We start from the raw sequence: 15,092 nt of genomic DNA, 5'->3' as shown, positions 1-15,092 counted from the left end.
TGAATCCACAGATTCAGAATTCATGGTTATGGAGGGCTGACCATATATGTCTATACACATACAGACGGACACATAAAACATACATATATACCATATACCTCAGGTGGTTTACATATGGTGCTAAGATAACCATGGTTTCCAATTTGAATTCTAAGAGAATATATTATCTTTACTTTGTTTTGTGACTGAAGACCTCACTCAGAGATTTAATAAAGTTTTCTTGTTTACAAATGAAGACTAAGCAACAAGCACATAGATTTTTTTTATTTTTTGAGATGGAGTCTCGCTCTGTTACCAGGCTGGAGTGCAGTGGCGCAATCTCGGCTCACTACAACCTCCACCTCCCTGGTTCAAGCAATTCTCCTACTTTAGCCTCCTGAGTAGCTGGGATTACAGGCATGCACCACCGCGCCTGGCTAATTTTTATATTTTTAGTAGAGACGGGGTTTCACCATATTGGCCAGGTGGGTCTCAAACTCCTGACCTTAGGTGATCCGCCCACCTCAGTTTCCCAAAGTCCTGGGATTACAGGTGTGAGCTACTGTGCCCGATCATCAAACACATAGTTTTAAATAAAATATGTCTGTTCACAAACAACATAATCCCTCTGTGTCAGCATATGAGAAACATTTAAAGCATAGTCAATTGGGTTTAACTTTTCATAGCACACATTGTGTCCAAGTTGGCCAAATCCATTGTATAAACAAAAGTTTTGAATTGTCAAAGTTGATTGAGAGTAACATGTATTTTTATGTTGGTCATTACCTCTTCAATGAGGCAACTCATGTTGAAACATTTAATTATCTTGATAAGGAAATTACCAAGCACAGCATAAACACAATTAACTATATAAACAGGTTTGGGAACATAAATTTTATCTCTTTGCCTAGAACTTGGTAGAGCTTTATAGAAAGATACTTTTGAATTTCTATGAGAGTTGACATATCCATGTGTTTTCTGAGTTTCAAGTAAAAAAGTAGGATGTAAGGTTTTCCTGTATAACTAAAAAGCACACAGACTTCTGGGTATTCAGTAAATAGTTGTGAAAGAAAGAGAGATAAATCTCTTGCTGATGAACAGGCTGGATACACTGATTTAAGTAAGTATAAACTTATTGTACTTTGTCTTTCATCCTAAACTGTCAGTATTTTTCACCAAAATTTATTCTTATACCTATGGCAAATAGATTGAAGACTAGTTATATTTTATGTGGAATCTGAAGCTCTGAAAAGTGATTGAGTGTAACGTATTATATAGGATTGCTTTTAGTGAAGACATTAAATATTGAAATGGTAATATTTGAGGTAATCTGTGATTTGAGATGTTTTGAAATACGTTATCTAACACTTTTTCACTGCTCAGAAAATGTAGTTCCCAGATCAGCAGCATTTGCATCACTTGTTAGAATCACTTGTTAGAAATGCCAAATCTCAGGCCAGGCGCAGTGGCTCAAGCCTGTAATCCCAGCACTTTGGGAGGCCGAGGCAGGTGGATCATGAGGTCAGGAGTTCAAGACCAGCCTGGCCAACATGGTGAAACCCCGTCTCTACTAAAGATAACAAAAAATTAGTTGGGCGTGGTGGTGCACACCTGTAATCACAGCTACTTGGGAGGCTGAGGCAGGAGAATCACTTGAACCCAGGAGGTGGAGGTTGCAGTGAGCCAAGATTGCGCCATTGCACTCCAACCTGAGCAACAGGGTGAGACTCCGTCTCAAAAAAAAAAAAAAAAAAAAAAAAAAAAAAGAAAAGAAAAGAAAAGAAATGCAAAATCTCAGGCTTTACCCCAGAGCCACTGAATCAGAATCTGCATTTTGGCAAGATCCCAGGATGAATTGTCACGCTCATTAAACTGTTTGAAGCTCTGATCCAAAGCATGTTTTTAGGGGCTTGAACCAATATTGAGCTACATAGCAGTCCCTTAAGCCTAGTTTTTTAATATGATGAATCTGGTTCCTGCCCTTTTGGTTGGTCCCCTTCTTGCCATTTTGCTGAGATTCTGAATAGATAGTTCCTTATATTTTAATATTTATTATGCTCCCATGACATGTTAGGCATTGTGCTGGGCATTATAGATATGATCTCTGCTCTTAGGCAGTGTAATAATAATGTCCTATTGTGAGTGCTATAATTTTCTCCCTCCTTGTAAACTACAATACTTCAGGAAAATTTCAGATACTTTCTACTAAAAGGTTAGAGATCACTATGCCAGAACTTGTAAGCATGGTATGCGATACTGAATTATTTTAAATAAGGGGGGATAAATGGCTATGTGGGTGTATACATTGAAAGCCAGAAAAATTGCAGAGGCAGAATGTTTACAAAGAGATTCTTTTTTCTTGAGTTCTAAAGGATTTTTGCAGAAATAGAAAATCCTGTGTGTGTATATGTACATATATATGAATATATACTTTTTAAAATTTAAAAATTGTTTTAAATTTTACTTAGGGTGAACACTTTGGAACAACGGAAGCTACAGAAGCCTTCTTTGCAATGACGCGATTGTTTCAATCTAATGATGTAAGTCTTTTTAAATTTTTTTTACGATGAAAAACCTCCTTTTATTTATTTTCCCCAGGGAACTAAGAGTGTTCTAAATTAGGGAGCATTGCTTGAAATGTTTTAAATTATTTAACTGCTTATAAAACTTATAAATATTCATTATAAGACGTGAAAATGGAAGAATTAAAGTATGCAGTGTAAAACTTTTCCCTGCAGATCTACTGTGAAGTCATAAAGACTGTTAATACCTAGCTTCTGGCATGACACTGCGAAGGTGGACTGATAAAGAAGTCAGTGCATATAGCTACCACATTTGTCAGTTCTTAGTCAAGTTTCTGGTGGGCCTGGGATTGCTGTTAGTCGGCAGTGCTGGCAGTTGAGAAGAAGAGCTGGATGTGGAGTGGGGAAGGGGAATAAGGAATAGAATAAGGAAAAAGAAGTGGAATAAGGAAGAAGAAAAATGAGTACAAACTAAACCTGCCTCTCATTACCTTAGGCCACCCTGACCTTCAGAACATACGGCTGCTGCTTTTTGTCTGTCTTCTAAGTGTTGTGTACATTTTTCTTTTGCCTAGCTCTAAGGCAGAACCATACAGGGAAGGTAATTCTGGGATATGTATTTTCCAGCTTTCCATTAACATAAATTGGCCAAATCTTGCAGTTTTTTGGTATGTATTGCATATCATCACATGTCACATTTTGTGTCAACCCCCAGAACCTCTTGAGATTTGAGTCTTGTTATGGATCTAAATAATGAGAGGTTTTAGGAGTAGATCTTCAGGAAGATCAGCAGTCCCCTGTAATGCAGCTGTTTCAGGGGAGGCCATTATATACTCTACAGGCAAAGGAAGACTAATTTCCTCACATATGGGATAAAGGACTGACGCTTCTGCTAGCAAAAGATGTCACAGAATTTAGGAGTTCGGGGTACTTGGCTTCATCAGAGTCTGTCCATATATCTTCATTCTACTTTTCAGGGCCCCATTCCTTGCCAGTCAAGGTCCTAACTTTAACGTAAGATGTCCTGCAAGAGTGTGAATTCAATTTGCATTGTAACTGAGCCACCTGCAGGATATACTTTGTAGAAGTCTCAGCCCTGTAGCCGCATGATATAAGGCTTTCTATGAAGGCAGTTATAGATTTCTGGCCCCCTTACCCAGATTTGAGTAGTGCTTTTAAAACTCCGAGCTCATCATTTTCTTTTCCTGAGAAAAGAATTCTCCAGTGTACCTAGAAACAACTAATTAACCCATTATACAACTTATTTTTACTAAAATCTTCTATGGCATCAACTACTTAGTTACCCAAAGCTTTGTCTTCTGTAGGTCCTTGTCTGCGGATGATAATTTTAAATATTTTGCCACTGCATGCCATGGACTACTAGTAGCCCCTTTACCATTGGAAACTGGTCATTAATACCTTCAATCAAATCAGAGAAGCAACTTCAGGTTCATATCTTTAAGGTCTTCTTTTAACCACTTCCTGTAGCAGAAATTCAGGGTTCAGACAGGGAAACAGAACCACTATGAGTATTGTGGAATTAGGTGTTTATTAGAGGAATTAGACTAGAAAACTAGGCAGGTTGAGCTGCTGGAGTAGGGTTCAGAGGGAGGCTGTTACATAAGTCATGGAAGGCTATTGCCTCTTTTGTGGCTTTGTTTTTGCAGCCAGGTGTCTTCCCAAGGCTGCTGTTACTCAGAGGGCTGGCAGTTGGGAAGGAAAGCTGGACATGTAGTGGAGAAAAGGAAGCAGAGTAAGAAAGAAAAAGGATGAGGACAAACTTTTGAAGCCTGTAGCACAGAGGTTTATATTAAGAAAAGAAGATATGAAATTGTCTTCTAGGAAATGGATTAGGGAAATGCAGGATTGTTCGATAGGACTAATAGCCTGTTGAAGTTAGTGCTCATGAATTTAAAGTATTACCAATGTTTTTCTCCAGCTACATGGTGAATGTTTTTCTCCAGCTACAGCCTGCAGGTTAAAGCACTGAAGGCTTAGAGATAGGATTTAATCAGGATTGAAGTTTTGCCAGGTTAGTGAACAGAGGGAGAAGCAAAAAAGTTGAGTGGTTGGAACATCGACTGTGGAATCTTCGGTTAGGAGGGAAGCAAGAACGGGCTGACAGGGACAGCAAAAAGTTGGTAGAACCAGTGGATTGTAGGTCAAGAGAGAGTGAAAGAAGTTTGGAGTCAGGAGTGTGAGTGCTTGGGAATGAAATTAGAAAGGGATGCTGTTACTGATAGGCTGTGGCAGTGGGTGATCATTGTAGGGAGGATGGCATCATTGGAGAAGAGGAGGTCGAGGAATGAAGAGGTCAGAGGTTTAGAGATACCATCTGTATGGATATTAAAATCACCAATACTTATTACTGGGATTGCATTGGAGAGACAGTGAACAAGGTACTGGTATTTTTTAAAAATAAGGGAAGTGACCTGGGGTTTAATGGACAACCAGCAATGGTAGCAGGTGACATAGTATAAAGGCATAAGCTTCCCCACCTGTAGGCCTGGTGGTATGAGGGTTATGGGAGAGAAAACAGCAGCTATTTCAGAGGGTTGCAGGAGGATCCCTGGGAGAGAGCCAGGTTTCAGTTAAAGAAAAAGATGGGAACATTCAGAGAAGAGTTTGAGAATATAGGGGATTTTGCTGATGAAAGTGTCAGAGAATATAATGGCGCTGATTAGAAGGGTGGAAAATGGAGTCAGACGAGGTGCTGTACCCAGATGCAAGGAATAAGTCTGCAGGTTATGAATAATGACCAGAATATTTTAGGCTTTTTGTAGTGACTGGGGTAAGTAGCCATGTACAGCATGTGATTAGTTTTAATGATTCCTTAGGCAAAAATACGGAATTGAGGGAGTGATTGTTTTGGGACAAAGAGAGGTAGAGATTTTGCCAGAAATATGTGGAGCTCCTTCCGTTACCAGCATTCCTTTACCAGAAGGTAATTACTGTCTTGAAGTTGGTATTCTTCTATCGTTGTTTATATTAATATATGAGGATTACATAGTTTACATCTGTAATCAATACTTTGCATTTTTGTGTGTCTTAAAATATAAAAATAACATCATCTTCTTATTTTGCAATGTTGTTGTTGTTGTTTTTGAGTTGTCGCCCAGGCTGAAGTGCAGTGGCGCGATCTTGGCTCACTGCAGCCTCCGCCTCCCGGGTTTGAGCGATTCTCCTGCCTCAGCCTCTGGAGTAGCTGGGACTGTGGGCACGTGCCACCATGCCTGGCTAATTTTTGTATTTTTAGTAGAGACAGGGTTTCATCATGTTGGCCAGGATGGTCTCAATTTCCTGACCTCTTTATCTGCCCGCCTTGGCCTCCCAAAGTACTGGGATTATAGGCCTGAGCCACCACGCCCGGCCTGCAGTGTTTATAATTAATACATTTTTAAGATTTACTGGCTTGTTACATGTACTTCTACTTTATTTACTTTCACTACTATATGGAATTCCAATATGTGAATATACAGTAATTCTATTTATCCATTCTCCCATTGGTAGATATAAGTTGTTCCCACATTTTACCTATTACAAATGATACTGCACATAATGTTTATGTACACAGTGAGACTTTTTCTGGAGTAGATACCTACAAGTGGAATTTCTAGATAATGCTTGTTTGTTCTTTTTTTTTTTTTTTTTTTTTGAGACGGAGTCTCGCTCTGTCGCCCAGGCTGGAGTGCAATGGCATGATCTCGGCTCACTGCAACCTTTGCCTCCCGGGTTCACGCCATTCTCCTGCCTCAGCCTCCTGAGTAGCTGGGACTACAGGCACCCGCCACCACACCTGGATAATTTTTTGTATTTTTAGTAGAGACGGGGTTTCACTGTGTTAGCCAGGATGGTCTCGATCTGCTGACCTTGTGATCCGCCCGTCTCAGCCTCCCAAAGTGCTGGGATTGCAGGCGTAAGCTACCGCGCCCGGCCTAAGCATATTTTCATGTACTTATTTGCCATCTGTATATCTGCTTTGATGAAGTGTCTGTTAAAATTTGTTACCACTTAAAAAAATCAGGTTGTCGGCTGGGCCCGGTGGCTCACGCCTGTAATCTCAGCACTTTAGGAGGCTGAGGTGGGCAGATCATGAGGTCAGGAGTTTTAGACCAGCCTGGTCAACATAGTGAAACCCTGTCTCTACTAAAAATACAAAAAATTAGCTGGGTGTGCTGGCAGGCACCTGTAATCCCAGCTACTTGGGAGGCTGAGGCGGGAGAATCACTTGAACCCAGGAGGCGGAGATTGCAGTGAGCTGAGATCGTGCCACTGCACTCCAGCCCAGGTAACAGTGCAAGACTCCGTGTCAAAAAAAAAAAAAAAATCAGGTTGTCATCTTACTGAGTTATAAGTTTCTTTATGTATTCTGGATAGAAGTCCTTTATCAGACAGATGTTTTGTAAATACTTCCTCCCAGTCTGTGGCTTGCCTTTTCATTTACTGGACTATTTTTTTTTTTTTAAGTGTAGTTTTACATGCAGTAAAATTCATCCTTTTTAGGGTATCATTCTATGAGCTTTGACAAACACATATAGTGGTGTTATCACCACCACAATTGAGGTTTAGAACATTTCCATCTCCTCAAAAAGTTCCCCTGTGTCTCTTTATCATCTGTTTCTCCTTGCCTCCCTCAGCCCCTGGCAATCTATCTCCTTTCTGTCCTTATAAATTTGCCTTTTCCAGGAAGTCATATGAATGATATCATACTGTATGAAGCCTTTTTTGAGTTTCTTTTCAGTTACTTAGCATAATGCATGTGAGATTCATCCATATTATTGTTTGTATCAGTAGTTTATTTTTATTTTGTCGTCGTATTCCATTGAATGGATTTACCTCTGTTTATCTGTTTGCCAGTTGAAGGATATTTGGCTTGTTACCAGTTTTTGGTGATTATAAACAACATTGCTATAAACATTCATGTTTTGATTTTTGGATGAACATACATTTTTATTTCTTTTGGATAAATGCCTGGGAGTGGGATTGCTGGGCCATATGTAGGTATGGTATGTTTAACTTTGTAAGAAACTACCAACCCATTTTTCTAAAATATTTGTAATCATTCCCGCCATCACTGTATGAGAGCAGCAGTTTGCTCTGCATTCTGGCCAGCACTTTGTATTGTCGTTTTTATTTTTGTTTTTAATTTTAGCTATTCTGATAGGTGTATAATGGTATCCCTTTGTGACTTAAATTTGCATTTTTCCAATGACTGATGATCTCAAACATCTTTTCATTTGTATTTTTACCTTCCGTATATCTTCTGTTAGTGAAGGATTTGTTAATATCTTTTGCCCATTAAAACAATTGGATTATTTTCTTATTATTGAGTTTTAAGAGGTCTTTATGCATTCTGGATACAAATCCTTTATCAGATATGTTTCACAATTATTGTCTCTCAGTATGTGGCTTATGTTTTTATTTCGTTAAAGTCTTTCAAAGGGCAGAAGTTTTAAATTTTGATGAAGTCCAGTTTATCAAATTTTTTTCTGTTACAGGTGATGCTTTTTATGTCATATCATAGAAATCTTTCCTTAACCGAAGGGGACAACGATTTTCTCCTGTGCTTTTTTTCTGGGTGTTTGTAGTTTTATATCAATTACCTTATGATCCATTTCATATTGATTTTTGTATATGGTATAAAGTAATGGTTGGTTTCTTTTCACCTCTTTTCTCTTCCTCCATCCACTGCCTCTTCCTTTTCTTCTTTCTTCATTTTCTCAACACATGGTTCTGGAACAATTGAATATCCATATGGAAGGAGAAAGGGGAGGAGGGGGAGGAGATGATGAAGATGATTGAGTTACATTGGCACATTGGAACATTATTTTGTCTCATTGACCTATATGTCTGTTCTTACTTTAGCTCTATGCTGTCTTGATTAACTATAGGTTTAAAATCCATAGTAAGTTTTATAGTGCAAATCTTTCAATTTTTCAAAATTGTTTTGGTTCTTTTGGGCCCTTTGCATTTCCATATGGATTTTAAATATCTATATTATATATAGATAATATAGAAATATGTAGATATCTAGAAATAGACAAGGTTATATTATATATAATATAATCTTTTTATATAGATATAAAAATGCTGCTGGAACTTTGGTGGGGCTTGCATTAAATCTAAAGAGCAATTTTAGGAGAATGGACATTGTAGCACTCTTGAGTTTTCTGCTTCACAAACATGGTATATATCCCTTTATTCAAGTCTCTCTAACTTCTGTCTGCAGTATTTTATAGTTTTCAGTGTACAAGTCTTGCACATATTTTGTGAAATTTACCCCTAAAGTAGATAGTATGTTTTGATGCTTTTGTATTTGTATTGTTTATTGGTAGTCTCTAGAATTAAATGAACTTTTATATATTGACCTTTTTCTTGTGATCTCCTTAAATGTTTGTTAGAGTTCACTATTGCAGCTGTCTTCTTAGTGGGAAGGCTTTTCGGGGTTAATTAACTTCATTTAAAAAATGTATATATGATGCCATTCAGGTTATTTGTCTTCTTGAGTGTACTCTGGTAGTTTGTATCTTTCAAGGAATTTCAGTTAAATTGTTGAACTTGGCATAAAGCTCTTCATAATATTCCTCCATTGTTTTAATGTCTGCAGAATCCTTAGTGGTGTCTCTTCCTTCATTCTGATATTGGTAAATTGTATTTTCTCTCTTTTATTTCTAGGAAGCTTGTCTAGGGATTTATAAACTTTATTGATCTTGTCATAGAACCAGCTTTCTGTTTCATTGATTTTTTAAAAATTAATTATTTTTCTCTTCCAAACTAATTGTGCAAAAAGAAAAAAAAAAGCTAAAAAATCAAACCAAAAGAAGGGGAAAAAAAGAGGAAGAGAAACATAGATCAAACAGGACAAACATAAATCTTATAATGACCTGGTAGATATAGACCCAAATATATCATTATCCACATTAAATGTAAATGAAGAGCACAAAGATCATTTACCAAAAGTCGATTGTATATTGAGCCATAAAGCAAGACACAACACATTTCAAAGGATTGAAATCATATAGACTGTGTTCTTTATTTACAATGGGATAGTGTTGGAAATTAATAAAAAAAGAATAACTAGATAAATTGCCATTTATTTTGATAGTAAGAACATTTTTCTGTTTTGTTTACAGCCATGATAAAGTAAATGGGCTGGATTTACCCTGCTACTATAAATACCTAGAAAATCAAACAAAATTTATGACATAACAGTTTTCAGATATTGGATAATAGGCATCCCAGGACTGTGATCTGAAGAAGGGAAACTAGGTCAGCCCTAGGATTGTACTAGATCATGGCCCAGAAACAGATTACAGGCCTAGTTCTCTCTCAGAGTTGAGAAAACGAATGGAGGTTGGGAGCCAGGAAAGCTCGAATTTGTGAAGCAGAATACCAAAGAAGAAGGAGCTGGAGAGAAAAAAGAGGGGCGGGGAGAGAAGGAAGGAGGAGAGGGAGGGATTCCATGATCTGTTGAGGACTATCCCTGGAGTCTTTGGTTAAGTAAAAACTGATCTGTGTGTGTAAAAAAGGAAACTACTCAAAGCTAAGGAAAGAATCTGAAAAACACAGAACTCAGAATAGTTTGTATTCCCACCAGTGAGAGTGGAAAGACCTTCTATTGCATAAGACATCTGGTATAGTTCTCAAAAGGAAACCATTCATAAGTAATTATTACCTAAGTAATGGGAATATACTATAACCTTACACTAAAACTTTAAAAAGCCTGTAAGTAAGCCTCAAAGTGAAAAAAAAACAAACAAACTAGTCCTGGTTAACCTTCCCTCACGACAGAATAGAGTTCAATACTATTTAAGATCATACACCAAAATAAACTTCACAATGTGCAGCATCTAATAAATTATCAGATATGCAAATAAACAGGAAATATTATCTATAAACAGGAGAAAAATGGATCAGCAGACACAAACCCAGAAATGGTAAAGGTGATGGAATGAGCAGATGATGTCATTAAAACAACTATTAACATGATCTATATGCTTAAGGTGTAAAGAAAGGCATAACAAGAATAAAGCATAAAATAGGAGAGATACAAAGAGATCCAAATACACTTCCCAAAAATTAAAAAAAAAGAAAAGAAATATATAAAATGAAAACTACACTGCATGGGGTTAATAGCAAATTAGAGATGTAGGACAAACAAACAAAAAAACCCAGGGTCATTGAAGACAGCAGTAGAAGTCCAAAATAAAGCAGAGAGGAAAAAAAGACAGAGTAGAAATAAACAGAGCATCAGCAACCTGTGGGGTAATACTTTGGAAGTTTTTTTATTGTTTATACTCAAAATTGCAATGGGTTTTTGACTTACCAAAATCGAATACTCATCTTTGTGTTTTCCCTACTCATGGGAAATTCGAGAGTCTTAGGATACTCTGATTCCTTATACGTATATGAGTATATCAACATACGTTATGTGTATATATACATACACACGTGCACATTTACATTAATATATTCTATGCTATCATTTTCTTGTGAGTCTTGTTTGCTCATTGTGACTTACTCCTGTCTTTAGCACTTTTTAAAAACTCTTCATTCCTTGCTCTATTTCTGAGTTACTCTGGAATGATTTTCCTTGTGCTTGAAGAATATACCTTTTAGAACCTCATTTTGGTAGATGTTAGATACTATATTCCATGCCAGTAAGATCCTTCTGTGGCTGTGAATGTTTGGTTGTCTTCATTTCTAGCATCTGTGAATTTCTCTTTATTTTGTCCTTGGCTACACATTTAAAATTTTTGTTCTGATTTTATTCAGCATTTCTGTGTATTTGTTTATGCAGTATGTTTTAGTGGTTAAGAGCACATTTTTGGCCAACATTTTGTGTTGTTTGTCTTTTGAATTTTCACCATTTTGGTGGGTGTGAGGTAGTTTCTGAAATGTGGTTTTAATTTTTCATTGGATAAGTAATTTTCATTTCCCTGATGACTAATAATGTTGAGCCCCCATTTTTTGTGTTTTAATGAAATTTTTTTTTGTATCTCTAGTTTTCTTCTGCTTCTCACAGAACTTTTTTTTTCTTTAAATTGGGGTGGGGTGTTCCTGAAATTTTGATTCTTATTTTTTGTTTTCTTCTCATAGTAGCTTTGATCTGCCCCATGTGTGTGCCTATACTGGCTTTCTGTGTGTGTTTTTTTTCTGTGTTTAATCACCACGAGGATCCTCACTCTCTTCTTTCCTTAATGGGTTCAGTAGTGTCAAGGTTTTCTCCATAGCTTGGACTCTGGAGCTGCGTCTGATGTATTTGGGTTTCTCTACTTAAAAGAAATTTGAGGTTACTCAGTAAGGGATGAGGCTGGACAGACTAGAGGAACCTGGTGTCTGGCTACTGCCCATTTATCCATAGTATATGAATAAATCAGAGATCCAGTTGAGTCGGGGAGAGTAGGTGGAGCATTGTTAGCTTAGTACTTACTTGGATCCAGGTATTCATCTAGAAATCTCATTTAGGGTTCAGGAGGAAACATTGGTATACACTGAACTGAGGAAAGTGCAGAGTTTGCACATTTTCCAGGAATGAGCCTTTAATTAATACTGTACGCTGTCTCTACTAAAAATACAAAAATTAGCCAGGTGTGGTGGTGAGTGCCTGTAATTCCAGCTACCCAAGAGGCTGCGGCAGGAGAATTGCTTGAACCCCGGAGGCGGAGGTTGTGGTGAGCCACGATTGCGCCATTGCACTCCAGCCTAGGCAACAGAGCGTAACTCCGTCTCAAAAAAACAAAACAAGACAAAACAAAAAACCTTTGTCTTTGGACTCAAGCTATCATAGTCTAAGTTTGTATCTCTCAGTAGAAAGATCCATATAATTGAATTTTTAAGTTTTTACCTATTGTGTCAATGCATCAGTTGTGTTTAGGAAATATTAGTATTCTGAATAGTTTCTCACCCAGATATTAATTTTTTTTTTTTTTGGTAGATGAGACTCTTTTAAAGAATATCTTTCTAAAATATATATCTACTTGGGGTTCTCACTTCAAATAATTTAAAAAACCATTTCCTAATGAATAATCTGTTACCTTTTATAAATGATTTTTCAGCAAACATTGAGGAGAATGTGCTACCTTACCATCAAAGAAATGGCTACCATCTCTGAGGATGTGATAATTGTCACAAGCAGGTATGTAAATGGTCAAAATCTAGGATGAGATACTTATATATTTGCTGTTTGCTTTCTGTTGATTTCATTTTTTGACCATAAGAAAGCCAATAGGAATTTAAAAGAATATAATATCTTAAAGCATTCTTTTCTAAAATGAAGTTTTCATCATGTGAAAGCCATCCTTATCTGATAAAGCAAAGGAAGAAGTTACAAAAGATAATACTGATAGATTTGAGTGCATCAAAATTTTCATAAAAATGGATAAAACTAAAAAGTAAAAGATAACGTGCACTGAAATAAAATATTTACAACAAATACATCAAAGGCTAGCATCTGTAATATATAAAGAACTTTTAAGAAGAAACAAGTGATAATTCATCAAATAACCAATATAAAGGATCTAAATGTCTTTAGATAGTCGTTCTCACTAGTAACCAAAAAACATAAATTAAAAATTCAAGAATGAGGTATAATATTTTTTACTCATCAAAATGGCAAAAAAGCAAACAGGCAGCATTCAGTACTTGTGTAAGGGAGACATACTCTTGTACAAAGGAGACAGAGTAATAAATTGATTCAATTTTTCTAGAAAGTAATTTAGCAACATTTATTGAATAATTGAAAGGCTTTATCCCTTTGACCTAGTAAGGCCACATCTGTGGAACTATCCTTGGAAAATAATCAGACATAACACAGAAAAACTTATATATATTGATGTTTGTTGCAACACCATTTACAGTAGAAAAAAGGACAAACAACTTACGTGTCTACCATTGATAAAATTATTTAATTAACCATATCATCATATTATAAAATATTTTAAAATTTGGAGATATTTTTGAAACATCTGATATAAATAAGTCTTCATAAAGTGCTAAATGGGGGTTGGAGTCAATCTACGTATTCCATATAGTCTCACTTTAAAGAACATTTTATGTGCCAGACGTGGTGGCTCATGCCTGTAATCCCAGCACTTTGGGAGGCCGACGCAGGTGGATCATCTGAGGTCAGGACAAGACCAACCTGGCCAACATGGTGAAACTCCTTCTCTACTAAAAATACAAAAAAATTAGCCAGGCATTGGTAGCACGCTCCTCTAATTCCAGCTACTTGGGAGGCTGAGGCGGGAGAATCGCTGGAGCCTGGGAAGTGGAGATTGTGGTGAGCCGAGATCGTGCCACTGCACTCCAGCCTGGGTGACAGAGCGAGACTCAGTCTCAGAAAAAAAAAACATTTTATGTATATATATAAAAAATGTGGATAGAAGTTATACAGACTTATCTCTGGATAGTTGGGATTGTGGCTGATATTTATTTTCTTTTAAACTTTTTATAATTTGCAAATGTCCTAGAATAAGTATATATAATTTATAGTTCTAAGTGTGTAATGAACATTATTTTTAAAATAGTTGCCTTTTTAATTACTATAACTCATTGAAGTGAATCTGGTTTTGTATAACATAATAAATTTTAGAGGAGGGTGCTTGTGTTTAACCAGTAGTAGTATGGAATGTAGTTTCAATTAGGAAAGCTTTCAGCTGAAAATAACAGAAAAGCGGATGTAAACAGTGACATAAACAAGATGGGAGTTTATTTTTTCTCATATAATCGTAAGTCTAGAGGCTTAGAGTAGCTGGTGTTGGCTCAGTCATTCAGCAGTGTCAGGGTAGTGTCTCTTGAATTATTTGGACATTCTCCATTGTTGCAAAATAGATGCCCAAATTACTGGCAATGTACCACATTCAAGGCTAGAGGGGTACTGGGAAGGAAGCCAGGGAAGGCCACACCATCTGCCTCTTTCATCAGGAATGCAGTATCTTTTCCCAAAGCAATTTTTAGATTTCACTTGGCACAACTGTGTTATATGACTATCCTTAGGAAGCCAGGAAAGTGAGTATTTAGTATTTTATAGCCCAAGTATTAGGGACAGAAAAGGGAGAAGGGGTTGAAAATGGATGTCGGATTAGTTAACTAATGGTGTCTACCACAAGTAAAAAAACAAACAAATGAACAAAAAAACCCAGAAAACCTTCAGTTAGATTGCTAGATTCACTAATATTTTGAAAATTTTAAAATAAATTAGTCGTTGACTGAGAGTTTTTTTTTGTTTCTTTTAGCTGTCAATACTTGCCTCTGAGTTTTGCTAGGCTACCTTGAATTATGGTGTATTTCTATTAATAGTTCATTTTAAGTGATTAGTAGTTGTGGTAGGCAGGATAATAGTGACCCAAAGATGTCCACGTCCCAATTCCTAGGACCTGTGAATATGTACATTACATGGCAAAAGGGAATTAAGATTGCTAAACAGCAGATAGGGAGATTATTTTGGATCATTCAGGTGGGCCCTTTAAGGACTACACTTCTTAAAAATGGAAGTGGGATGCAGAAGAGGTGTCAGTAAGAGATGTGATGATGGAAACAAGGTCAGAGATGCAGTGTTGCTGGATTTGGAGATGGGGGAAGAGGGCCATG

General features: G+C 36.9%; 1 protein-coding gene across 2 annotated transcripts in view; it reads left to right on the top strand.

Moving 5' to 3' along the window:
* Window positions 1-15,092, top strand: part of COPG2 (COPI coat complex subunit gamma 2) — a 162,587-nt gene that overhangs the window by 3,342 nt on the left and 144,153 nt on the right. For both annotated transcript variants that reach the window (XM_034964992.3, XM_055114877.2), the window contains exons 4-5: window positions 2,448-2,519; window positions 12,560-12,639. In XM_034964992.3, coding sequence (XP_034820883.1) covers window positions 2,448-2,519; window positions 12,560-12,639 — 152 coding nt within the window. The remainder of the gene's footprint in view (window positions 1-2,447; window positions 2,520-12,559; window positions 12,640-15,092) is intronic.

The sequence above is a fragment of the Pan paniscus genome, chromosome 6 (genome assembly GCF_029289425.2).
Source record: "Pan paniscus chromosome 6, NHGRI_mPanPan1-v2.0_pri, whole genome shotgun sequence".
NCBI classification, from domain to species: Eukaryota; Metazoa; Chordata; class Mammalia; order Primates; family Hominidae; genus Pan; species Pan paniscus.
This window is presented reverse-complemented; position numbering and strand designations above follow the sequence as displayed.